This window comes from Arachis hypogaea, chromosome 15 (assembly GCF_003086295.3).
Source record: "Arachis hypogaea cultivar Tifrunner chromosome 15, arahy.Tifrunner.gnm2.J5K5, whole genome shotgun sequence".
Taxonomy (NCBI): Eukaryota; Viridiplantae; Streptophyta; class Magnoliopsida; order Fabales; family Fabaceae; genus Arachis; species Arachis hypogaea.
Genome location: NC_092050.1, coordinates 22,423,097 through 22,450,264, shown reverse-complemented (window position 1 = coordinate 22,450,264; position 27,168 = coordinate 22,423,097). Strand labels below are relative to the sequence as shown.

At 36.7% G+C, this 27,168-nt stretch overlaps 1 protein-coding gene across 2 annotated transcripts; it reads left to right on the top strand.

The window, feature by feature from the left end:
• Positions 1 to 455: 455 nt before the first annotated feature.
• On the top strand, positions 456 to 6,988 carry LOC112749958 (ABC transporter B family member 26, chloroplastic). 2 transcript variants are annotated; one of them, XM_025798412.3, is made up of 18 exons: positions 456 to 1,212; positions 1,302 to 1,429; positions 1,824 to 1,866; positions 2,128 to 2,172; positions 2,276 to 2,398; positions 2,484 to 2,587; positions 2,924 to 2,978; positions 3,061 to 3,131; positions 3,212 to 3,314; positions 3,503 to 3,713; positions 4,005 to 4,078; positions 4,674 to 4,730; positions 4,825 to 4,899; positions 5,083 to 5,157; positions 5,242 to 5,523; positions 5,618 to 5,682; positions 5,783 to 5,843; positions 6,464 to 6,988. In XM_025798412.3, exons 1-18 carry the CDS (start codon positions 748 to 750, stop codon positions 6,542 to 6,544), a joined length of 2,118 nt encoding a protein of 705 aa, XP_025654197.1. In that variant the 5' UTR covers positions 456 to 747; the 3' UTR covers positions 6,545 to 6,988. The 2 variants fall into 2 exon arrangements, with proteins under 2 accessions (XP_025654197.1, XP_072074961.1); XM_072218860.1 differs by having other exon boundaries at positions 1,302 to 1,440.
• Positions 6,989 to 27,168: the final 20,180 nt, after the last annotated feature.

Below are 27,168 nucleotides of genomic sequence, written 5' to 3'. Positions count from 1 at the left end.
TTGTCCGTTACAACTCGAGTATAACTGCCTTATAATTCGATTTTTATCGTACAAAAAAAAAATTATAATTCGATTATTATTTGCAATTTTTATATCTTATTCTAACAGATCAACTATTACTTTCTTATAATATTTATATAAAAGAGAGTAAATTTTTCACTAAAAAAATATGTGAAAAAATTCTAATTTTTAGTCTTATTTGATTATGGGATGTCTTTTGCAGGTATTTATGCTTCATATTCTTCTTCAATCGAAATATAACTCATCCAATTCGAAAAATCCAAAGAACATTTCAAAGTGAACGAACTATTAACTATACAAGAATACTTCATAGCTATACTAAAACAATATTTTTAATATATTTTTCAAACATTATAAATGAAAATAAATAATATTTATGGATTAGATTGGACACTTCGAAAATTCTCCTATTTAAGAGTTAAGAAGCATCAGGTGGGTGTGTAAATGTGCAACACTATTTTGCACGTGGAAGGCAATTCTGGCTTTCTGGAACAGAAAACGATGTCGTATAATTGCATGGATTTTATGGTAGGTGAAAGGAGAGCCTAGCAAACTCAAGGTTCAACCGGAACCGCAGCTCTCTTTTTCTTCTCACTGACACACATGAACCACACCCTCGCACGTTCAAACTCGTAACTTTATCCCCAAAACTGAAAACTCTTCATCTCTCTCCTATGTTCTCTTCTCTGCTACTCCACCACCACCACCACCACCACCACCACCACCATGCCTCTTCTACTCTCAGCTTCACAACCTCCCCTACTCCCTCTCATCCCACACAGTAATAAAACTCTCATCACACTTTCTAGAAAGCGCTTCGGTTTCGCTCCCAACACCTTAACAACCCCACCCTCTCTCCGTTCCAGGCGCATTCTCCCTAAATATTCTGCTTCTTCCTCTTCCTCCATCAACGGTGTTTCCCTTGAGGACATTCCAGAACATTCCAGAAACGAAGAATCAACTTCTCCTACTCGGGATGAGTTCCTTCTCCTCCAAACGCTCCGAACCTGGCTCCGCTTCCTCCCTTCCATTCTCCCTGGTGGATCCTGGTGGAACTTCGACGACGACATCGAAATCGAGCTACTGGCTCAGCCGGTTTCTGTCTGGCGCGCACTCGGCAAGATGTGGCACCTCGTCGCGCGTGACCGCTGGATCATCTTCGCCGCCTTCACCGCTCTCATTTTCGCGGCGGTGCGTCTGCCCATTCTTCTTTTGCTGCTTTTTGGAACATTTGATTTTTCGAGAATTTGTTGTATGACTTTTTTTTTGCTTTCTTTCAGGTTTCTGAGATTTCAATACCGCATTTCTTGACGGCGTCGATTTTCTCGGCGCAGAGCGCGGAGATTGCGGTTTTTCACCAGAATGTGCGGCTTTTGGTTCTGTTGTGTGTGATCTCGGGAATATGCAGGTCAAAATCTTGTATGGTCTAATCTCCCTTTCTACTTGCTGATACTCATAAATTGCTTTTTTTTTTTTTGCTTTACCAAAAGGGGGAATCAATGAATCATTCTCCTCTTTCTTTTAGTGTCTTTTATGGAGTAGAATATAGTAATGCATTGTTAAGATTCCGATGACAGTTGTAAGTATTGAAGATATTATTGTAACTAGGAGTTAAAACTTTGTTAGAGAACTTTTGGTTTTGATTTAGTTAGAGCATGCTTGGTTTACATCTAAAATTAATTTTGAATGGCAAAGATCATTTACTTTTCCGCCCTCATTTGTTGTTTTTAGTTTGGTTCATTTGAAACTTTGGTTTTACATTTGAGATATGGTGGCTAACAAGTAGTTTTCCTATGCTTCAGTGGGATAAGAGGTTGCTGTTTTGGCATTGCAAACATGATTTTGGTGAGTTTCTCTGTACTGTGTAAACAAGACTTGGGTTTTGGGACTTCAATGCTTTATGTTAAAAATACAAATAGGCTAGGTCATAATGAAATAAGTATAGTTTTCAAATTAAGACTATTGTACTTGAGCAGTGATCTTTATGCAATTTGATAAGCCTTTACTTTCAGATCTGGTCTGCATATATGTTATATAAATGGCGATTTGTGTGTGTGTGCATGTGTGTGTTGAAACAATGATTTATGTGTTTACAAATATGTGCAGGTTAAGAGAATGAGAGAAACATTATACTCTTCCCTTATTCTTCAGGTTCTGCCGCAGCACTTAATAACACTATAAGTTTGTTGCCCTCATTTATTTATCTTTTCTCTTGGTGTATGGTTTAACTCATTCTGCAGTGCCCTTATTGTAGGATATATCATTTTTTGACTCTGAAACAGTTGGTGATTTGACAAGTAGACTCGGGGCAGATTGTCAACAAGTGTCTAGGGTTATTGGAAATGATCTTAACTTGATATTGCGCAATGTTCTTCAGGTATGAATTAGTTGTGCAAGATGAAATATCCATATAAGTCATCCCACATGTCAAAAGATTTAAATTAGTTTTCTCATCTTGTTAGGGGACAGGTTCATTAATCTACTTGGTGATTTTGTCTTGGCCACTTGGTTTAAGTACGTTGATGATATGCATCATGTTAGGAGCAGTTATGGTACATTATGGAAGGTAAAGTTTTTGGTTGATTTTCTTCAAATATCTCCTTTAGAAAATTGCAATTCCATTTCTTGTGTTAATTGCAAATTAAATAGCACTAACAGAGGCATCATGTCTAAAAAGGGAGTGTATCTATCAGAACATACTGCTCATGAATGCTATGACTTGCTCTTAATTGGTTCACACAATAGAGGCTAATTAATTTCCATTTTAGAGAAGATGTCAATATGTAAAAGTCAAAGGAATCTCTTAACATTCCCTAACAGTGTTTACCCCAGGCATCTACTTTTTGCCTTATTTTGTCTCCTTATTCCACCGGTGTTAATTTTGTTATATATTTCAACATAGGTACCAGAAAAAGGCAGCAAGGTTGATCCAAGAAGTCACTGCTTCTGCAAATGATGTAGAATATGATGCCTTGTGATGTAATTCGTTTTATAATTCATAAATGCTATTGTAACAATTTTCTCGTTATTATATCATAGGTAGCTCAAGAGACCTTGTCTCTCATTCGAACTGTCCGTGTTTATGGAACAGAAGAAGTAGAACATGGAAGGTGATGTTATTATGATTATAATTTATTTATTACTTGCTTATTCCCATTATTCTGCTAATTATATTCATCTCTATTGACAGGTACAAATGGTGGCTGGAGAAATTAGCTGACATAAGCCTGCGACAAAGTGCTGCATATGGGTTTTGGAATTTAAGCTTCAATGCTCTTTATCATTCAACTCAGGTATAATAAGGATTCTAAATTTCTATACTTATCTATTTTGAGATATTTGCCCCTGTTTTCACCTTTGACCTTTAATTTGCTATTGGAAGGAAGTTTGATTAAAAATTAATTTATTTTAATTCAGAAGTCTAGCTAAACTAAACCTTTGTACTTGACTGCTGCTTTTATGGGAATGTTTTATCTTATAGGTTATCGCTGTGCTGTTTGGAGGGATGTCTATTCTTGCTGGACATATTACTGCTGAGAAACTTACTAAGTTTATACTATACAGTGAATGGCTAATTTATTCAACCTGGTGGGTGGGAGACAATATTTCCAATTTGATGCAATCTGTTGGAGCTAGTGAAAAAGTATTCCATTTAATGGATCTCTTACCTAGCAGCCAATTCACAGAAAGAGGCAAGTATTGTGAGAGCTATATTAAGGCTTTTCATTCTTCCACCTGTATGAGACTGCTGGTACCTACGTCTGCATGTGCAACTTTCAACTACTTGTGGATCAAACATTAATATTTTCTGAACCCAAGAAATTTGTGGAAAATAGTGATAGTAATTTACATATTGAAAAAGTTTTATCTAAAAATAAGAGAAAAGGAAAGTCTCCTATTATTGAAATGTTGAGTTATTGCATAACTTTCCATCATTCATTTAATTCTAAATATAATGAAGATTGGGGACAATTTTTTCGCAGGAGTAAAGTTGCAGGGGTTGATGGGGCAAATTGAGTTTCTAAATGTATCTTTTCGCTACCCTTCAAGGCCAACGGTAGATCTCCTATTGCTAGCATCATTATTTGGTTTCTATAGAGAAACTTTTATATTCTTACTCCTCCATGTCTCAGTTACACTGTGAATGGTGCTAAAATTAAAATATTGACTTCAATGCAGCAATTTTTAAAAGCTTGCTCTCCCTCCAAAATTGTTGATGCATTCTTTTTCCCTTTTTGGTAGTGTAAGTTGGGTGTCAAATAACAATGCTGTGAAGTTTAACTGTTTATGTCCTTTTAGAAAAAATGCATGCTTTATATAAGCTTTGAACTAAGTGTATTTAAAAATAAAATCTTTGTGTGAAAGGGATGAAGGAAAAGGGGCAGAACATTTTGAATCATATTATCTCAGTGTTCATGCAATCATTCTTCATTATAGACAATTTATTCCACGAATATCCCATGCAACACAATTTCTCAAATTAATGGAATGGTTTACTATTGACATATATCCTGAATTCTGAATTCTTCTGCCATCACTTCTCTGTTTGCGTGACATTTTAACATGTTATATTCGATTTGACATTCCATGTACACGTGTTTAAGTTATTGTCAGTGATACAGGCTCAATTAATCACACTGACGTTGTGGCAGGTATCTGTGGTGCAACATGTAAACTTTGTGGTCCATCCCAGTGAGGTGGTTGCAATTGTAAGAAAGAAATTGCCTGTAGCACCTTCAATACATTCCTTCCCTGCACTCTGCTCAAGAGATTAATTTACTTTTTCCTTTTGATTCGGTATAGGTTGGTCTTAGTGGTAGCGGAAAAAGCACACTGGTGAACCTTTTGCTTCGTCTCTATGAGCCGACAAGTGGCCAGGTATATCTCATATAAACTGAGCGCAGACTTGGATGGTTTCATTTACATGTTGACTTTCCATTAAAAGGGCTAAAAAGAAGAAGGTTCTGAATCTATGTTTGAATGCGGGTGAGACAAGGGTCTTACTAGTAGCTTACATTTTTTATTTGAATATTTATCGACATAAGTTTTTATTTATTGCAGATTTTGGTAGATGGCATTCCTATTAAAGACTTGGACATCATGTGGTGGAGAGGGAGAATAGGATATGTTGGACAGGTTCTTAAGTCTTTCCAACATGGTTGAAATTCAGTAAATAAATATTGCTCTTTCCTTCTGACCTAACAGTTTTTGCTTGTGTAGGAACCCAAGCTCTTCCGGATGGATATTAGTTCAAACATCAGATATGGATGTACTCGCGATGTAACACAGGAGGATGTTGAATGGGCTGCAAAGGAGGCCTATGCTCATGATTTCATCACAGCACTTCCTAACGGTTATGAAACAGTTGTCGATGACGATCTATTAAGTGGGGGTCAAAAGCAGCGAATCGCTATTGCTAGAGCCATCCTTCGGGACCCAAAAATATTGATCCTTGATGAAGCCACCAGTGCACTGGATGCTGAGAGTGAACATAACGTCAAGGTTGTTTCTGGAACCTATTATTAACCGGTTGGTAATTAGACACACTAAATGTTAATAGAGAGATTAAGGCACTGATGCATTCAATTCTATGTAGGGTGTTCTTCGATCCGTCAGAAGTGACTCTACATCAAGGAGAAGTGTCATAGTCATTGCACACAGGTGATATAGATTCTTTGGTTTTATGATTGTCATTAGATAGTATCCTGTCTCTTTTTTTTTTTCTTTTTCTTTTTCCTGATCTATAAGACTTGGTTCACAGGCTTTCCACCATACAAGCCGCTGACAGGATTGTGGTAATGGATGGTGGTCAAGTTATTGAGGTTTGTAAAGTGTTGATTTAATTTGATTGCCCTAAATTATCCTATCAACATTTTAATAATCCCTTTTGAAGTACCCTTGATATTTTCATGTGTTTCCTCCTTTCTTGATTTCTGTCATCTTCAATGGTGTATGAAAATTTGGGTTACAAGTTTATACATGTTCTCTATTTAAAAAACAAGAAAAAAAAATTACTGGATTTTCACCGAAGTTCTTATTCTGGATAATGATGGTCATTAGACAGGACCATGAAGAGTTGAAGACAGTAAGGGTTGTTTGGTTTCAATTTTGATTTTCAATATATCTATTTTTAAAATCCTATAATAAAAATAAGAATTATTCGATTTGCAATGAAAGGAATTTTATTGTTTAACTAATTTTTATACTTTTTTCTTCAGAAACGTCTAAAAGTAAAAAGCAATATAAATATGAACTCACACCAAACAGTCCCTAATTGTTTCTCTTCCAGTTTTTAATCTGATTGTTTTTTTCATTAAGTTTAATCAGACTGTTAAATAGCGTGGGGACATAACTCTTATTATGTTGCAAGGCTTTATTGTTTTCACTATGCCCCATTTGTCATAATCTGAATTCTAGCTGCCAATAACTTCTCTCTGTGCAGATTGGAAGTCATAGAGAACTTCTCCTAAAAGATGGTTTATATGCTCGGTTGACTCGAAAACAGGCAGATGCCATGGCATGATTTTGGGGTTTCCATTGCTGCTTGATTCTTTATTTTAAAATGCAGTACAGTGGGGTAGCAACTTCTTTTTTTCATGTCTTGCTGCCCATGTATTTAGTCTTACACAACAATATTAAGGTTTAGAGCAAAGAAGGAAGAAATGATATTTGTTGCAGAAGTCTTGATTCAAAATGCTGAGGCAGCTCCACAGAAAATCTCACCGGATCAGATTCTTAGATGCGAAAGCATGAAAACTAGCTCCACCATTGGGCTACATTGGAATTCAAGATGCTAGATTAAGCTGCACTTTCTTTATGCTGTTGGTAACATGTATTATATGTTCATTTATGTTGTAATATAATTTCTTAACGTGTTAAAGCTATTTGATTTGAATAATACAGGAATATCCAAATTCCATCGAAAAATTGAATGAACTAATCATGAAAGAAACTAGTGGTTTATCCACCCCAAGTTTTGCTTATATGCATATACATAATTGGTAAAGATGTTCGTTTTTGCATTACTCTTAATAAGAAACTAACCTAAGACACTGAAGTTAAGATGGAGAATACTCTAAATTGGTTCCCGGAAATTCTCAATGGATTTATCACTAATTGAGATACGTAAAATGGGTGTGGATGTGATTTTTGATATAATAATAATTAGAAGATGAGATAATAAAATAGGTATTATAGTTTAGGAAGCTGTTCTGGTATGACAATGTACGTAATGGAATGTGATGTTTCTCTCATTTTGACCATAGAGATATAACATAAATTAATATGAACGGTCAAAATTTTAATAAACTACTTTGAGTGTACGTGAAAGTCAGGAGTTCACGGTAAATTTGCAACGGATTCGGATTTTATAGTTGACAAGTATATACACGCATACAATGTCCCTTTTATCCATGACCCATGTGACTGATGTGAGATAAAAGGTAGATGTGTGAATGGATGAATGCATAACTTTTTAAGCGAAGCCGTTTTGTTGGGTTAAAAGTTATGTATTTATTAAATACTATAATTGAGTGTATGATAATAAATTATTTGTTTAATTTATTAATTTTAGATATCAATATTTAAAAAAAATGAATAATTATTTTTAATAACAATAAAAATTTTACCACTAAAAGTAATATACTAATATGATAACATATCATAAATATGACTAAATAAGAATATTATATTTCAATCTCAATAAAAGTTAACGAGTATATCACCAAGATGAATAAGTCATTAATTTGCATAAATGTTAAATCATGATATTAAAAAAAGTGATTTAATTTTTTCTATAATAAATTTTTTTATCACTTTTTTTTAAAATAAATATTTTTATGATTAAAAAATTAATTATAAAATAATTTATTTATAAGCTATTTTTAATACAAATCTTTATGTTTACGGTCAATTTTAAATTTGTATCTTTTTAATTTTTTTAAAAAATAACATACATATTTAAGTTTTTTACTATTTTAAATATTAAAAGATCAATAACTGACGTACATTATTAATAAAATATATAACTTGTTACATTTTCATGTCAGTCTTGTGAATTTTTTGAAGGCATAAAATAATAAAATATGTTGACTTTAATATGATTAGAATCTAAATATAATTATTCAAGTAAGCACCACTAATTATGTTAATAAAAAAATTTTATAAAAAAATGTGATTTACATTTTAAAATTTTCAAGTAAATTCATTTCAAAATGTAGGAATTAGATTCAATTATGCTACATTTTTAAATGAAATATAGAATTTCACAACAAAATTAACATTCATTAAGAAAATAAATTTTAGGGGTGGCAAGTGGGCATGCCTACCCTGTCCCATTTTGTCCCGCCAAAAGGTCACTATTTGGCGGGCTAGTCCCCCTTTCCGTCTATTGAAGCGGTCCTAAATTTCTATTCCGTCCTACCTAATGGCGGTTTGGTAGGCTCTTTTTCTCTTTTTGAAAAATTATTAAACCATTATAATAAAAAATATATAATTTCATGAGTATTTCAATAAATTTATAATTTTTAAATTCACAAACATTAAAAAATATTTATAATTCTAAATATCTAATATACATAATAATTAACCAAGTTTTTTAAAACAAAATAATAAAATCAATATTGTTTAAAGCAAAACAAACATTATCTAAAATATATAATTAAATATTGTCCAACTAACTCAAAGTAAAATGAACAAACATTTCAAATACAAACACAAAAGTAATGTTCCAAATTCAATTATCATCTTAAAGTCAAAAGTCCGTCCTACCTTGCCGAAACCTGCGAAATCTGTGAATTAGGCAGTGTGGGTTCGATGAGTTTTTTCTATTATAGAGGACTTAAATTTCTAGTCCGACTCATCTTTTTTTTCTTCGAGATACGCGAGCCAGTCCGATAAGTTTCAACCTATTTGCGACTCCTAATAAATTTATTTACGGCTCTTTTCTAATTATAATTAATAACAAAACTTAGAAAAAAATATTAATGTCATTATTCTTATTAACTAAATCTTAATATTAAATAGTTGATAGTTTCATAAGTGAAAATCGTTAAGTAATAACATACAAATTAATCAAGAACAAAAAATAAGAATTCATAAAAAATAATTAATAAATTTTGAATCGTTAATATTATTAGTGAAAAATATTTATTAAAAATATATAATATGTTAAGTCATTAATTAATATTTTTAAGTTATATATATATATATATATATATATATATATATATATATATATTAAAAAATATTTATACCCAAATAAATAAATAAATATAAAAGAATAATTCATAAATAGATGATAAAAAACCATAACATATAAAAAAAATTATAATCACAATAAAATATTTTTGAAGTTTAGCTATCATTAATTAGGAAAAGATGCTAATCATACAAATAAAGGTAGCAACCAATCACTATAATAATAACTAATATTCACATGCATGCTATACTAGAGTTTAATTTTCATGAAAAAAAATAGAAACTTGTTTAATATTGTCCTTATTACATATAGCTGGAAAAAGTAATAATATTCTTATTATAAATTAAAAATTCTGAATATAATAAACAGGAGGGAAAATTGTTTCAATAAATTATTCAATGAAAAAAATTCCTGAAAAAAGCATGGTTAGACTGCACCCCAAAACTTAAACCTATAAGCTACCAAGCCAAAAAAAAATAGTTTATATCCAACAACTCCAAACTCACTTTTACATATTACTTTATCCATTACTCCTCGACTAGACAATTACGTTTATGAGTCGGTTATTTGTGAGAATATATTAATAAAAGTAGGGTTATTTTAGTTCTTCTAATTCACTATAAGACAAATATAGCATTGGCAACTTATTCGTACAAGACATACGATATTCCACTCATTTGAAAAGGTATACGAGATAATTTTTCTATAATTTTTAAATTAATCTTCGAATGATTTTTTTTAATTAAATTTATTTTTAAAAAATTTTAAATTAATCTAATTTATATCATTGGCAAAACGTTACTCGCTCTTACTTTAACCACACACTTTCAGTCACTCTCAATAAGAAAAAAACCCCTCCCAACAGGGTTTGTCAAATTCGCCATGCCTTCCACCATGACGCCGTTCACATTTCTATGTTTTTTTTCTCACTGTCATCATCCTCCACGGCACCATTGGCGCCGACAAGTTCGGAACCCCTTAACAAGGCTTCAATAATCTCAGCCACCACCTCAACTCGCACGGCTGCATCCTCGAAGAACAACAACACTTAGAGAAAACCACCACCACCACCAACTATGTCACCTTCGATATCTCCACGATCCTCGTCGACAAACCATCCAGCAACGACGAAGTAACCTGCAAACGCACCATACACATTAGGCCCCAAAATCACCAATTGGGACCAATGGTGCAAAAGGTGGCTCCAACAATACATTAATTTTTCAAATTTTATCGCTCGGAACAAGGCCCATATCCTTCTTGTAACATGGCTATTTGAGTGCAAAAGTGTACCTTGAGAATGGTTACTACTTGCATGACTATTGGGGGAGTTCTTGTGAATCGTTATGAAGAGATGATTGAAAATTATCACCCATTCATCCTGGTATTGGTGATCACAGGTGACCACTTGTGATACATTTTATTGGATGCAAGTCTTGTGGACTACTTATGGTAGTTTAGAGATTACTCTCAGAGGTGTTTGAGACAGGTGGACCGTGCATATAATTTTGTTGATGATCAGATTCTGCATATGTATGATAGAGTGGATATTCATACATGAAATTGGGATTATGGTTTATCAATTAGGACTAATTTGATCTAATTTTGTAAATGATGACACTATCAGTTATATAATTAATGGAAGGACTAACGTGACTCATTTTAAATTTTTAAAAAATGAATTTGATTAAAAAATTATTTAGAGACTAATTTAAAAATCGCTTGATCTTTTAGGGACTAATTTGATTATTTATTCTCAATTTACCTACTAAAAACAATTATACAAACAACTGGATTTGATCATTATATTTTTTTTCCCCAAAGTTGAGTTATTCATTTCATTGAAAGAGAGAAAGAATTAATGTCTAATTGGGACAACTAACATATAAAAAGAGTTCTCCCAATGCTCTATGTGAGCTACACGAATGAAAAATAAGAAGAGAAAAAGCAATTCCTAGAGAAGAAATTGGTGGCGCTAGGAGGAAGATGTTGAACTGTAGTCAAAGAAGAGTTTTCTAGAATACTTTGTTAGAATACGCTTATGAATTGAAGGCTTTGTTAGAATACGCTTATGAAGGTTGACCATGACCGGGAGACTTTCAAAGAGAGCACACAAAAGGAAAAAGAGAACTTTTGGGGGAGAGTTTCATCTTCCAGATGTCTTTGCGTTGCATCAGACCTGGATAGAATTCAATTGGAGGCTGATGAGCGGATATTTTATACGCTTTTTGGGGTTAATTTCATATAGTTTTTAGTATGTTTTAGTTAGTTTTTAGTTTATTTCCATTAGTTTTTAGGAAAAATTCATATTTCTGGACTTTGCTATGAGTTGTGTGTTTTTCTATAATTTCAGGTATTTTTCTGGCTGAAATTGAGGGAGCTGAGCAAAAATCTGATTCAGGCTGAAAAAGGACTGCTGATGCTGTTGGATTCTGACCTCCCTGCACTCAAAGTGGATTTTCTGGAGCTACAGAACTCAAAATGGCGCGCTTCCAATTGCGTTGGAAAGTAGACATCCAGGGATTTCCAGAAATATATAATAGTCCATACTTTGCTCAAGGATAGATGACGTAAACTGGCGTTCAACGCCAGTTCTCTGACCAATTCTGGCGTCCAGCGCCAGAAAAGGATTAAAGGTTGGAGTTCAACACCAGAAAAGGGTCCAAAACTGGCGTTGAACGCCCAAAACAGCCTCATGCACGTGAATTGCTTAAGTCTCAGCCCCAGCACACACCAAGTGGGCCCCAGAAGTGGATCTCTGTACCATCTATCATAGTTTACTCATTTTCTGTAAACCTAGGCTACTAGTTTAGTATTTAAACAACTTTTAGAGACTTATTTTGTATCTCATGACATTTTTAGATCTGAACTTTGTACTCTTTGACGGCATGAGTCTCTAAACTCCATTGTTGGGGGTGAGGAGCTCTGATGTGTCTCGATGAATTAATGCAAGTATTTCTGTTTTCCATTCAAACATGCGTGTTCTTATCTAAGATATCCATTCGCGCCTAACTATGGAGAAGGTGATGATCAGTGACACTCATCACCTTCCTCAATCCATGAACGTGTGTCTGACAATCACCTCCGTTCTACATCAGATTGAATGAATATCTCTTAGATTCCTTAATCAGAATCTCCGTGGTATAAGCTAGATTGATGGAGGCATTCATGAGAATCCGGAAAGTCTAAACCTTGTCTGTGGTATTCCGAGTAGGATTCTGGGATTGGATGACTGTGACGAACTTTAAACTTGCGAGTGCTGGGCGTAGTGACAGACGCAAAAGGATAGTAAATCCTATTCCGGTACGACTGAGAACCTGTAGATGATTAGCCGTGCGGTGACAGTGCACCTGGACCCTTTTCACTGGAAGGATGGATGGTAGCCGCACCTGCCCCGAACCTTCACAAGGATAGCCCTCTCGATACCTTATTGGAGCTTTGTAACTAGTGGCCGCTTTCCCGTCGCTAGAGCGTTTTCCCAGTGCCAAGCACAACTCAATAGAATGAATTCTTCAAGACTCCTACATGACTTTCTGTCTGGAGGGAATCAATTTTTCTCAATCAATCACTACACTATGTTTCCACTCCATTTTCATTACGAAGATGTCTCACGTCAGGATCCGTTGCTCAAACTGAATCACACCAACGTTATGGAAGTTCCTAGATCGTGCCCATTTCTTCAAAAAAAGACGAATCGCAACGCGCCGCATTAGATAGATATCCGTAGATCGGGATTGCTGTCAGCAGTACCTGTTTTACGCTCTGGTTTAATTTGAATCCAAAACTCTTCTGTCGTGCCTCAGGCCTTACAACTTCGTTGAAATAAGAGCCGAAGCACCAATCTCTTTTGCTTTGAATCCTAGCATCCACTCGTGATGATTCAAGATTCGTGGTAGGCGTAGGAGCTGGGCGAAGCGGTAGCGAAGCTCAGGTGGTGATGCAAGTGCGCGGTGAGCGTAGTTCGAAGAAAGGCTACGCCAAAGACGGAACCTAACTCCAATTATAGCCAGTCGATCTCCTTCTCTTGACCTCGTATCCGACTTCTTCTTCTTTCTTGAACCGAGGAGCGAATGCTTCTAAAGCATTTATTTTCTTGATTGGAAAAGTGGTGCATTATTGACAACGGTGATCCACCAACACACAGCTTGCCATAGAAGGACGTGCGTGCGTGAATCAGAAGACAGAGGAAAGCAGAGATTCAGAAGACAAAGCATCTCCAAAACTCCAACATATTCTCCATTACTGCATAACAAGTAACCTTTAATCCATGCTCTCTTGTTTATTCGCAATTCAACTGATAAATATAATTGACTTCCTGACTAAGAATTGCAAGATAACCAGAGATTGCTTCAAACCAACAATCTCCGTGGGATTCGACCCTTACTCACGTAAGGTATTACTTGGACGACCCAGTGCACTTGCTGGTTAGTGGTACGAGTTGTGAAAAGTGTGATTCACAATTCGTGCACTAAGTTTTTGGCGCCGTTGCCGGGGATTGTTCGTGTTTGAACAACTGACGGTTTATTTTGTTGCTTAGATTAGGAAAATTTTTCTTTTTGGTTTAGAGTCTTTTATTATTGTTCTTGGTTAAAAATATCCTTCTTCAAAACAAGTGTTACATTTATTGCCCAATTGGCTAGAGTGTTGGTTTATGTTCTTGATGATTGGGCACCAGTTTTATTAAAAATCTTTTTCAAAAACAATTTTCTCTTGATTAAATCTTGTGCCAAACTTTAAGTTTGGTGTTTTCTTGTTGATTTTTCTTTGGTTTTCGAAAATTTTATTTTGGTTTTCTAAAAATTTTAAGTTTGGTGTCTTCCCTCTCTATTTTAAAACAAATTTTCGAAAATTATTTAAAAAAAAAATTCATATCTTTTTCAAAACTTCCTAACCACTTTCTCCCTCATCAAATTTTTCGAAAATTTTCAATCATTTTTATTTACTTTATTTTAATCTATTTCATTTTCGAAATAAATAAATAAATAAATAAATAAAAATAAAATTTTTTTTACTTTACATCATCTCCCTTTCTCCATCATGGATCTGAGTAGAAATGAACAGTCTAGGAGGACTCTGGGGTCATATGCTAACCTCTCTACTGCTTCATATGGGAGCAGTATCTGCATACCCTCCATTGGAGTCAATAGCTTTGAGTTGAATCCTCAGCTCATTATCATGGTGCAGCAAAGCTGCCAGTATTCCGGTCTTCCACAGGAAGAACCTACAGAGTTTTTGGCACAGTTTTTACAAATTGCTGACACAATACATGATAAGGAGGTAGATCAGGATGTTTACAAACTATTACTGTTTCCATTTGCTGTAAAAGACCAAGCCAAGAGGTGGTTAAATAACCAACCTAAGGCTAGCATAAGGACATGGAAACAGCTGACAGAAAAATTTCTGAATCAATACTTTCCTCCAAAACGGATGACACAGCTAAGGCTGGACATCCAAGGCTTTAAACAAGGAGATAATGAATCTCTTTATGATGCCTGGGAGAGATACAGAGAGATGCTACGCAAATGCCCCTCTGAAATATTTTCAGAGTGGGTTCAGTTAGACATCTTTTATTATGGGCTTACAGAAAGAGCTCAGATCTCTTTAGATTGCTCAGCTGGTGGATCCATCCACATGAGAAAGACAATTGAAGAAGCTCAAGAGCTCATTGATACAGTTGCTAGAAATCAGCATCTGTACCTAAGCAGCGACCCTTCCATGAAAGAAGAGGTTAAAACAGTAACTGCTGAACTCAGTCCTGTAAAACAAGCTGCTGAATTCAATCAGCAATTAGACTTTCTAACAAAGCAGTTAGCCGAATTCAAGGATAAACTACAAGAGACAAGGATGGCTAATATAAATATGGAAGAACAATTGAAGCAAACAAAGCAGCAGCTGTCAAGACAAATAATAGAAGAATGCCAAGCAGTTCAATTAAGAAGTGGGAAAACATTAAATACCCCACCTCAAGGCAGCAAAGAGCTAAGGAATGAGCAAACCACCCAAAATTCACCTGAGGACAGTAAGAGCATAGGAAAAAGTAATTCTGGCACTAAAACGCCAGCAATCTGGTGGAAGACTGGCGCTGAACGCCCAGACCATGCCCAAGACTGGCGTTCAACGCCAATAACAAGCAAGGATCTGGCGTTGAACGCCCAAAATAGGCAAGATCTGGCGCTGAACGCCCAAAATGGGCACAGTTCTGGCGTTCAGACGCCAGGAACAGACAAGGAGTTGGCGTCTAACGTCACTCCAGCTTCTAACTCTGGCTCTCAATTGCCAGTGAGGGATCAGACACACACGAGTGCTGATGACAACCCCTCTAAAAAGGCTTCTTCAACCACTTCTGTAGGCAATAAACCTACAGAAACTAAGGTTAAGGAATATAAAGCCAAGATACCTTATCCTCAAAAACTCCGGAAAGAGGAGCAGGATAAGCAATTTGCTCGCTTTGCAGATTATCTCAGGACTCTTGAAATAAAGATTCCATTTGCAGAAGCACTAGAGCAAATACCTTCTTATGCCAAGTTCATGAAAGATATCTTGAGTCATAAAAAGGATTAGAGAGAAACAGAAAGAGTTCTCCTCACTGAAGAATGCAGTGCAGTCATTCTGAAGAGCTTTCCTGAAAAGCTTAAAGACCCTGGGAGTTTTCTGATACCATGCATATTAGAATGTAATTGCACCAAGACAGCTTTATGTGATCTTGGGGCAAGCATCAACCTAATACCTGCATCCACTATCAGAAAGCTTGGCTTAACTGAAGAAGTTAAACCAACCCGGATATGTCTCCAACTTGTCGATGGCTCCATTAAATACCCATCAGGCGTGATTGAAGACATGATTGTCAGAGTTGGACCATTCGCCTTTCCCACTGACTTTGTAGTGCTGGAAATGGAGGAGCACAAGAGTGCTACTCTCATTCTAGGAAGACCCTTCCTAGCAACTGGACGAACCCTCATTGATGTCCAACAAGGGGAAATAACCCTGAGAGTCAATGATGATGAGTTTAAGTTGAATGCTGTCAAAGCCATGCAGCATCCAGACACGTCAAAAGACTGCATGAAAGTTGATCTTATTGACTCTTTGGTAGAAGAGATCAACATGGCTGAGAGTCTCGAATCAGAGTTGGAAGACATCTTTAAAGATGTTCAGCCTGATTTGGAGGATTCAGAGGAGATGAAAGAGCCTCTGAAATTTCCTCTGAAAGAGGAAAAACCTCCTAAACCCGAGCTCAAACCATTACCACCATCCCTGAAATATGTATTTCTGGGAGAAGGTGACACTTTTCTAGTGATCATAAGCTCTGCTTTAAATCCACAGGAAGAGGAAGCACTTATTCAAGTGCTAAGGACACACAAGACAGCTCTTGGGTGGTCCATAGGTGACCTTAAGGGCATAAGCCCAGCTAGATGCATGCACAAAATCTTATTGGAAGATAATGCTAAACCAGTGGTTCAACCACAGAGGCGGCTAAATCCAGCCATGAACGAAGTGGTGCAGAAAGAGGTCACCAAATTACTGGAGGCTAGGATTATTTATCCTATTTCTGACAGCCCCTGGGTGAGCCCTGTCCAAGTTGTCCCCAAAAAGGGAGGCATGACAGTGGTTCATAATGAAAAGAATGAACTGGTTCCTACAAGAACAGTTACAGGGTGGCGCATGTGTATTGACTATAGAAGGCTCAATACAGCCACCAGAAAGGATCATTTTCCTTTACCATTCATAGACCAGATGCTAGAAAGATTGGCAGGTCATGATTATTACTGCTTTTTGGATGGTTACTCAGGCTATAACCAGATTGCAGTAGATCCCCAGGATCAAGAGAAAACAGCATTCACATGTCCATCTGGAGTGTTTGCTTATAGAAGGATGCCATTTGGGCTGTGTAATGCGCCTGCAACCTTCCAGAGATGCATGCTCTCTATTTTCTCTGATATGGTGGAAAATTTTCTGGAAGTCTTCATGGATGACTTCTCAGTATATGGAGACTCATTCAGCTCCTGTCTTGATCACCTGAAACTTGTTCTGAAGAGATGCCAAGAGACCAACCTAGTTTTAAACTGGAAAAAATGTCACTTCATGGTGACTGAAGGGATTGTCCTTGGGCATAAAATCTCAAATAAGGGAATAGAGGTGGATCAAGCAAAAATAGAGGTAATTGAAAAACTACCACCACCTGCCAATGTTAAGGCAATCAGAAGCTTTCTGGGGCATGCATGATTCTATAGGAGGTTTATAAAGGATTTTTCAAAAATTGCAAAACCTCTGAGTAATCTGCTAGCTGCTGACACGCCATTTGTGTTTGACACAGAGTGTCTGCAGGCGTTTGAAATGCTGAAAGCTAAGTTGGTCACAGCACCAGTTATTTCCGCACCAGACTGGACATTACCATTTGAGCTCATGTGTGATGCCAGTGATCACGCCATTGGTGCAGTATTGGGACAGAGGCATGACAAGCTTCTGCACGTCATTTATTATGCTAGTCGCGTTTTAAATGATGCCCAAAAAAATTACACAACCACAGAAAAAGAATTACTTGCATTGGTTTATGCCATTGACAAGTTCAGATCATACTTAGTAGGATCAAAAGTGATTGTGTATACTGACAATGCTGCTCTTAAATACCTACTTACAAAGCAGGATTCAAAACCCAGGCTCATCAGATAGGTGTTGCTTCTGCAAGAGTTTGATATAGAAATAAGAGACAGAAAAGGGACGGAGAATCAAGTGGCTGATCATCTATCCCGGATAGAGCCAGTAGAAGGGACGTCCCTCCCCTCTCTTGAGATCTCTGAGACTTTTCCGGATGAGCATTTATTTGCCATTCAGGAAACACCATGGTTTGCCGATATTGCAAACTATAAAGCTGCAAGGTTCATACCCAAAGAGTACAACAGGCAACAAAAGAAAAAATTAATCACTGATGCAAAGTACTACTTGTGGGATGAACCCTATCTCTTTAAGAGATGTGCAGACGGAATAATCCGTAGGTGTGTTCCTAGAGAAGAAGCACAGAGGATCCTATGGCATTGCCATGGATCTCAATATGGAGGCCATTTCGGAGGTGAGCGAACAGCCACCAAGGTCCTCCAATGTGGCTTCTATTGGCCCACACTCTATAAAGATTCCCGAGAGTTTATACGTAACTGTGACAGTTGCCAAAGAGCTGGTAATCTGCCTCATGGTTACGCCATGCCTCAACAAGGAATCTTGGAGATTGAGTTGTTTGACGTATGGGGAATTGACTTCATGGGACCTTTCCCACCATCATTCTCAAACACTTATATTCTGGTGGCAGTTGACTATGTATCAAAATGGGTTGAGGCCGTTGCCACACCCACTAATGATACTAAAACAGTGCTGAAGTTCCTCCAGAAATATATCTTCAGCAGGTTTGGGGTCCCTAGAGTACTAATCAGTGATGGGGGCACTCACTTCTGCAACAAACAGCTTTACTCTGCCATGGTTCGGTATGGGATTCGCCACAAGGTGGCGACTCCATATCATCCACAGACTAATGGACAAGCTGAAGTCTTTAACAGAGAACTAAAAAGAATCCTAGAACGGACTGTAAATACCCGTAGAAAGGATTGGGCAAGAAGCTTGGATGATGCTCTGTGGGCATACAGAACAACATTCAAGACTCCTATAGGGACCTCCCCATACCAACTGGTCTATGGTAAGGCATGTCACCTGCCCGTGGAACTGGAACATAAAGCCTACTGGGCAACCAGATTCCTGAACTTTGATGCCAAATTAGCTGGAGAAAAAAGATTGCTCCAGCTAAATGAGCTAGAGGAATTCAGATTCACTGCTTTCGAAAATGCCAAGCTTTATAAAGAAAAATAAAAAAAGTGGCATGACAGAAAGCTGTCATCTAGAATCTTTGAACCAGGACAAAAGGTTCTGTTGTTCAACTTCAGGCTCAGGCTATTCCCCGGGAAACTGAAGTCCCGGTGGAGGGGACCATATGTGATTACAAGTGTATCACCATATGGTTATGTGGAGCTTCAAGATATTGATTCTGATAAGAAGTTCATTGTCAATGGACAGAGAATCAAGCACTATCTTGAAGGCAATGTTGAGCAAGAGTGCTCAAGGCTGAAGCTAGACTAAAAACTCAGCAAGGTCCAGCTAAAGACAATAAAGAAGCGCTTGTTGGGAGGCAACCCAGCCATGGGGCATCAATCCTCTAAGCATTTTGCCCTATTTTTATTTTTATTTGTTTATATAAAGTTCACTGATCCTAAGGTAAAGAGTCAATTGTATAAGTTCACAGGGTTACAGAAGGATTCTGCACACAAAACAGAGAAAAAGAGCTCACTGGCAAGAAAACGCCAGTCAAAGTCTGTTTTGGGCGTTCAACGCCCAACAGAAGCATCCACTGGGCGTTGAACGCCAGTGAGGATAGCCATCTGGGCGTTAAACACCAGAAAGAAGCTCTTTCTGGGCGTTTAACGCCAGATTTACAGCATTCTGGGCGTTCAAAAAAACGCCCAGTAACAAAGGACTTCCTGGCGTTCAACGCCAGAAAGAAGCAGCAGCTGGGCGTTGAACGCCCAGGAGAGGCAGCATTTGGGCGCTGAACACCCATAACATGCAGCGTTTGGGCGTTCAAACGCCAGGATGGTGGGGAGGAGGTAAATTCATTCTTTCTTCATATTTTTTCGTTCTAATCTTAATTTTCATGCTTTAATCCATGATTTCTTGCATAAACATGTTAAGAACTCTGATTTTTAAAATCCCTAATTTCTAAAAACCCTACCTTAAAAATATCAAATATATCTTAATCCATAAGCACAAACCCTCTTTTTCAATTCAATTCAACTCTTTTTTCAAATTTTCAAAACAAATCTATCTTTTCAACTATTATCTTTTTCAAATCTCCACATTATCCTTTTCAAAATCTAGATTTATCTTTTTCAAAAAATTTTCATATCTTTTCAATTTTAAACTATATCCTCTCTTATCATATCTTCTATCTTATCTTTTCCAAATCAATCTTTTTTTTATCATATCTTTTCTAAATTTTCGAACCCACCCCCCTCCCTTTAAATATGGGTTCGGCCTCCCCCCCCTCCATCAACAATTGCACCTAGCTCTCCTTCTATCCCTCTCTTTTCTTTTCTTTTGCTTGAGGACAAGCAAACCTCTAAGTTTGGTGTGTTTATCCGTGATCACTAAGATCATGGCTCCTAAGGGAAAACAACCCACTTCAAGAGGCAAGAAAGAGAGCGTTCCAAAACCACTTTGGAATCAAGGGAAGTTCTTATCTAAAGAACATTCAGACCATTATTACAAAATAATGGGTCTAAGATCAGTGATCCCGGAAGTTAGATTCGATCTGAAAGAAGACGAATATCCGGAGATCCAGGAGCAAATTCGAATCAGGAACTGGGAGGTCCTAGCTAATCCTGAGACGAAAGTGGGAAGGAATATGGTCCAGGAGTTCTATGCTAATATGTGGCAGACTGACAAGCAAAAACTATCTGGAACTGCTTTCTATGAATATCGGATCGTGGTCAGAGGAAAGATTATTCATACCATCCCTGACAAGATCAGAGAGATCTTAAAGCTACCTCAGCTAAAAGATGATCCAGACTCTTTCAACAGGAGAATAATGAGAACAGACAAGGGCCTGGATAAGATTCTAGAGGATATATGTATCCCTGGAGCAAGGTGGACCACTAGCACGAAGGGTGTCCCAAATCAACTCAAAAGAGAAGATCTCAAACCAGTCGCCAGAGGATGGCTGGACTTCATTGGGCATTCTCTGCTGCCCACCAGCAACCGTTCTGAAGTCACTGTTAAAAGAGCAGTGATGATCCATTGCATCATGATGGGAAAAGAAGTGGAAGTTCATCAACTGATTTCAACTGAATTCTACAAAATTGCTAATAAAAATTCTAAAGAGGCCAGGTTGGCTTACCCAAGCTTGATTTCTCTGCTCTGCAAGGACGCTGGAGTAAGGATGGGAATAACTGAGTATATCTCAATTGAGAAACCAATCACCAAAGCATCAATGGAAAAACAACAAGCACAGGATGACCCCATCAAAAAGAAAACACAGGAATTTCTCCCAGAAATCCCTCAATCTGAATATTGGGAGTATCTTGAAACATCAGTTACCAAGATGCAAGAAGCAATGGAACAAATAATAAAGGAACAGAAGGAACAAAGTCAAATTCTTTGCTATTTGATTAAAGAACAAGAAGAGCAAGGGCGTGACTTGAGGGAATTGAAGCGCCAGAAGTTATCTCTTGAAGGACCAAGCACCCCACAGATCCAAGGAACATCCACTTCCCAGAACAAAGGTTGTTAAATTCCAATTTCTGCTTTAACTCTGTGATAGTTGTCGTTATAGGAGTTTACCTTAGGAGTCATATAGTAGTAATTAGTGTCTATTTTGATTTTACCTCCAATTAAGTTATAGTCTATTTTTCTCATCATCAGCAAACATGAATAAAATAGTAGATCTTTTAAATAAGAGGCAATAAAATTCGAGTTTTTAATAAGAAAAATTCTAATTAGTAACATGTGGTGGCAATGCTTTCTGTCTTCTGAATGAATGCTTGAACAGTGCATATGTCTTTTGAATTTGTTGTTTACGACTGTTAAATATGTTGGATCTTGAAAGAATGATGAACATGAGACATGTTATTGATAATCTGAAAAATCATAAAAATGATTCTTGAAGCAAGAAAAAGCAGCAAAGAACAAAGCTTGCAGAAAAAAAAAAGAGAAAAAAAAAGAAAGAGAAAGAGAAAGCAAGTAGAAAAAGCCAAAGCTCTTAAAACCAAAAGGCAAGGGTAATAGAAAGGATCCCAAGGCTTTGAGCATCAGTGGATAGGAGGGCCTAAAGGAATAAAATCCTGGCCTAAGCGGCTAAACCAAGTTGTCCCTAGCCATGTGCTTGTGGCGTGAAGGTGTCAAGTGAAAACTTGAGACTGAGCGGTTAAAGTCAAGGTCCAAAGCAAAAAGAAGAGTGTGCTTAAGAACCCTGGACACCTCTAATTGGGGACTTTAGCAAAGTTGAGTCACAATCTAAAAGAGTTCACCCAATTATGTGTCTGTGGCATTTATGTATCCGGTGGTAATACTGGAAAACAAAGTGCTTAGGGCCACGGCCAAGACTCATAAAATAGATGTGTTCAAGAATCATCACACTGAAATAGGAGAATCAATAACACTATCTGAATTCTAAGTTCCTATAGATGCCAATCACTCTGAGCTTCAATGGATAAAGTGAGATGCCAAAACTGTTCGGAAGCAAAAAGCTACTAGTCCCGCTCATCTAATTAGAACTGAGCTTCACTCAAAAACTTTGAGATATTATCGCTTCTCAACCTATTAGTCTTCTATTTTATTTGTCTAGTTACTTGAGGACAAGCAACAGTTTAAGTTTGGTGTTGTGATGAGCGGATATTTTATACGCTTTTTGGGGTTAATTTCATATAGTTTTTAGTATGTTTTAGTTAGTTTTTAGTTTATTTCCATTAGTTTTTAGGAAAAATTCATATTTCTGGACTTTACTATGAGTTGTGTATTTTTCTGTAATTTCAGGTATTTTTCTGGCTGAAATTGAGGGAGCTGAGCAAAAATCTGATTCAGGCTGAAAAAGGACTGCTGATGTTGTTGGATTCTGACCTCCCTACACTTAAAGTGTATTTTCTAGAGCTACAGAACTCAAAATGGCGCGCTTCCAATTGCGTTGGAAAGTAGACATCCAGGGCTTTCCAGCAATATATAATATTCCATACTTTGCTCAAGGATAGATGACGTAAACCGGCATTCAACGCCAGTTCTCTGACCAATTCTGGCGTCCAGCGCCAGAAAAGGATTAAAGGTTGGAGTTCAACGCCAGAAAAGGGTCCAAAACTGGCGTTGAACGCCCAAAACAGCCTCATGCACGTGAATTGCTTAAGTCTCAGCCCCAGCACACACCAAGTGGGCCCCAGAAGTGGATCTCTACACCATCTATCATAGTTTACTCATTTTCTGTAAACCTAGGCTACTAGTTTAGTATTTAAACAACTTTTAGAGACTTATTTTGTATCTCATGACATTTTTAGATCTGAACTTTGTACTCTTTGACGGCATGAGTCTCTAAACTCCATTGTTGGGGGTGAGGAGCTCTGCTGTGTCTCGATGAATTAATGCAAGTATTTCTGTTTTCCATTCAAACATGCGTGTTCCTATCTAAGATATCCATTCGCGCCTAACTATGGAGAAGGTGATGATCAGTGACACTCATCACCTTCCTCAATCCATGAACGTGTGTCTGACAATCACCTTCGTTCTACATCAGATTGAATGAATATCTCTTAGATTCCTTAATCAGAATCTCCGTGGTATAAGCTAGATTGATGGCGGCATTCATGAGAATCCGGAAAGTCTAAACCTTGTCTGTGGTATTCCGAGTAGGATTCTGGGATTGGATGACTGTGACGAACTTCAAACTTGCGAGTGCTGGGCGTAGTGACAGACGCAAAAGGATAGTAAATCCTATTCCGGTACGACTGAGAACCTGCAGATGATTAGCCGTGCGGTGACAGTGCACCTGGACCCTTTTCACTGGAAGGATGGATGGTAGCCATTGACAACGGTGATCCACCAACACACAGCTTGCCATAGAAGGACGTGCGTGCGTGAATCAGAAGACAGAGAAAAGTAGAGATTCAGAAGACAAAGCATCTCCAAAACTCCAACATATTCTCCATTACTGCATAACAAGTAACCTTTAATCCATGCTCTCTTGTTTATTCGCAATTCAACTGATAAATATAATTGACTTCCTGACTAAGAATTGCAAGATAACCAGAGATTGCTTCAAACCAACAATCTCCGTGGGATTCGACCCTTACTCACGTAAGGTATTACTTGGACGACCCAGTGCACTTGCTGGTTAGTGGTACGAGTTGTGAAAAGTGTGATTCACAATTCGTGCACCAGAGGCTGACTGAAATGGCATGCTACACGGTACCTAGAGGATATTTCGTAGTTGCTTGATTCGTGGTATAACATTGAACTGATCAGAATTGCCCCCAATTTGTATCTTGAAAATTTGCTGAGCTAACTCTAAGACTACGTTTGGTGGTTGGAAGAAAAAAGATAGAGAGAAAAAAATAAAAAATTAAAAATAAAAAAAATTGAGTGAATTTTTATTTTTTTAAAATGTGTTTGGATAAAAGAAAAATAAAGAGAAAAAATATTATAAAAAGATAATCTTACTCTTGTATTATAAAATATATTGAAAAAATGAAGGGATAATATTGAAAGTATAGAGAGAAAATAAGTTTTTTCTTCTTTCTTTTTCAATATTGGAGAGAAAAAAAATTAATAAGTCCCACCAATTTTTTTTCATCTAATTTTCTTCTTTTCTAATTTTCCTTTTCAACTAAACAATGAAAAATAATCATTTTCCTTTCAATGAAAAGTAGAGATTCAGAAGACAAAGCATCTCCAAAACTCCAACATATTCTCCATTACTGCATAACAAGTAACCTTTAATCCATGCTCTCTTGTTTATTCGCAATTCAACTGATAAATATAATTGACTTCCTGACTAAGAATTGCAAGATAACCAGAGATTGCTTCAAACCAACAATCTCCGTGGGATTCGACCCTTACTCACGTAAGGTATTACTTGGACGACCCAGTGCACTTGCTGGTTAGTGGTACGAGTTGTGAAAAGTGTGATTCACAATTCGTGCACCAGAGGCTGACTGAAATGGCATGCTACACGGTACCTAGAGGATATTTCGTAGTTGCTTGATTCGTGGTATAACATTGAACTGATCAGAATTGCCCCCAATTTGTATCTTGAAAATTTGCTGAGCTAACTCTAAGACTACGTTTGGTGGTTGGAAGAAAAAAGATAGAGAGAAAAAAATAAAAAATTAAAAATAAAAAAAATTGAGTGAATTTTTATTTTTTTAAAATGTGTTTGGATAAAAGAAAAATAAAGAGAAAAAATATTATAAAAAGATAATCTTACTCTTGTATTATAAAATATATTGAAAAAATGAAGGGATAATATTGAAAGTATAGAGAGAAAATAAGTTTTTTCTTCTTTCTTTTTCAATATTGGAGAGAAAAAAAATTAATAAGTCCCACCAATTTTTTTTCATCTAATTTTCTTCTTTTCTAATTTTCCTTTTCAACTAAACAATGAAAAATAATCATTTTCCTTTCAATTTTCTTTCTTTCTTTTTCTTTTCTTTCATTTTTTCTTTAAACAAAGTTTAAATGAGTTGGAAATAAAGCATATATTAATTTAGCATTCCACTCTTTATTTGCATGTAGCAGGTCACAAACTCTCATTACAATTGGTTTGGAAGGATTTTGGCTGATGATTAGAGGAAAGGAGAAAGGTTGTATCGATGGAATCCAAGGATTAGATGAGATGTTGATGCTGGAATCATCCCCTACCTTCCAAATCAGGCCGTTTTCAACTACTTTACGGCCTTCAAGCGAGCTTCTCCATCCCCACGAAGGTAATACGCCACTCTCAACTTTTATAATATTACCATACTTGAAATATCTTTCTTTAAGAATTTTAGATAGTATAAAATTAGGATGGATCAGAATTTTCCAGCATTGTTTTCTAAATAAGGCTAAATTCTATGCTCTGAGATTCTTGAATCCCAAACCTCCTTCCATTTTAGTAGAGATATTTTTTTCAACTAACCTAAGAAATCTTTCTTTCTGTGCTGTTCCTCCCACCAAAACTGAGTCAAAATATTGTGAATTTTCTAGATTAAAGTGTCAGGAAGTTTAAAACAAGAGAGGGAATTAATTGGCACTATTTTACCCACATCCCTGATTAGAACATATCTTCTACCTGTTGATAGAAGCTTTCTTTTCCATCCCTCAACCTTCTTCCAGACCTTATCCTCCAAAGGTCGCTTTCTTAGATCTTTGAATAACTGAGGGTAGTCCCAAGTACTTATCCTAAGTACCCACATGAGAGATGTTCAATCTACCCACTAACAGTTGTCTCATTGTTGATATAGAATTATTGCTAAAAAACACAGTCGACTTATTTAGATTTATATTCTGACCACTAACGCTCTCGTAAGCGTTTAAAAAGGCTGAAATACTATCACAATTTTGTAGAGAGGCTTTAAAAAATAAAATAGAGTTGTCAACAAATAAAAGGTAGTTGACTTTAGGGTACTTTTTGTTGAGCTGGATACCTTAAATGGTGTTATTTTGCCTTGCTTTATATAGCAAGAAGGAGAGATCTTTTACACAAAATATAAAAAGATACGGGGATAGAGGATCTCCTTGACAGATACCTCTATTTAGTTTGAAAAAGCCAAAAGGTTGCTGATAAACCCATATTTTATGATATATTTTGTGCTCAATTTAAGTGATTTATTCAATCCTTCACTCACTTATTCATGTTAATTGCATGGTTTTACTTTCCCTTCCTTATTATGTGATGTATGTGAAAAACATGTTTCCTATGCTTTAAAAATAATTATTTTAATTACCCTTTTATTACCATTCGATGCCGTGATTTGTGTGTTGAGTAGTTTCAGATCTTCTAAGGCAGGAATGACTTAAAGGATAGAAAGGAAACATACAAAAATGGAAGAAAAGCACAAAATGAAGTTTTTGAAGAAGCTGGCAGCGACGCAAACGAATGGACGACGCGGCCGCATGCCTAGCGCGAAAAGGCAGTGACGCGAACGCGTAAATGACGCGATCGAGCGCCATGAGCAAAACGCAGATGATGCGGGCGCTTGACCGAAGCGAACGCGTGACAAGAAAAACTCCAAATGACGCGACCGCGTGACCCACGCGGACGCGTGTCAGAGGCCACGCACCAGAAATTACAGAAAACGCTCCCAGCGATTTCTGAAGCCCTTTTTGGCCCAAATCCAAGTCCAGAAGGCACAGATCAGAGGTTATGAAGTGGGAGAATGCATCCATTCAAAGGA

Bases quoted from the DNA above. Each gene is read 5' to 3' on its own strand.
- LOC112749958 (XM_025798412.3), top strand. From the start codon at position 748: ATGCCTCTTCTACTCTCAGCTTCACAACCTCCCCTACTCCCTCTCATC. The intron at 1,213-1,301 runs GTGCGTCTGCCC...GCTTTCTTTCAG, and splicing joins CCGCTCTCATTTTCGCGGCG to GTTTCTGAGATTTCAATACC. The intron at 3,132-3,211 runs GTGATGTTATTA...CTCTATTGACAG, and splicing joins GAAGAAGTAGAACATGGAAG to GTACAAATGGTGGCTGGAGA.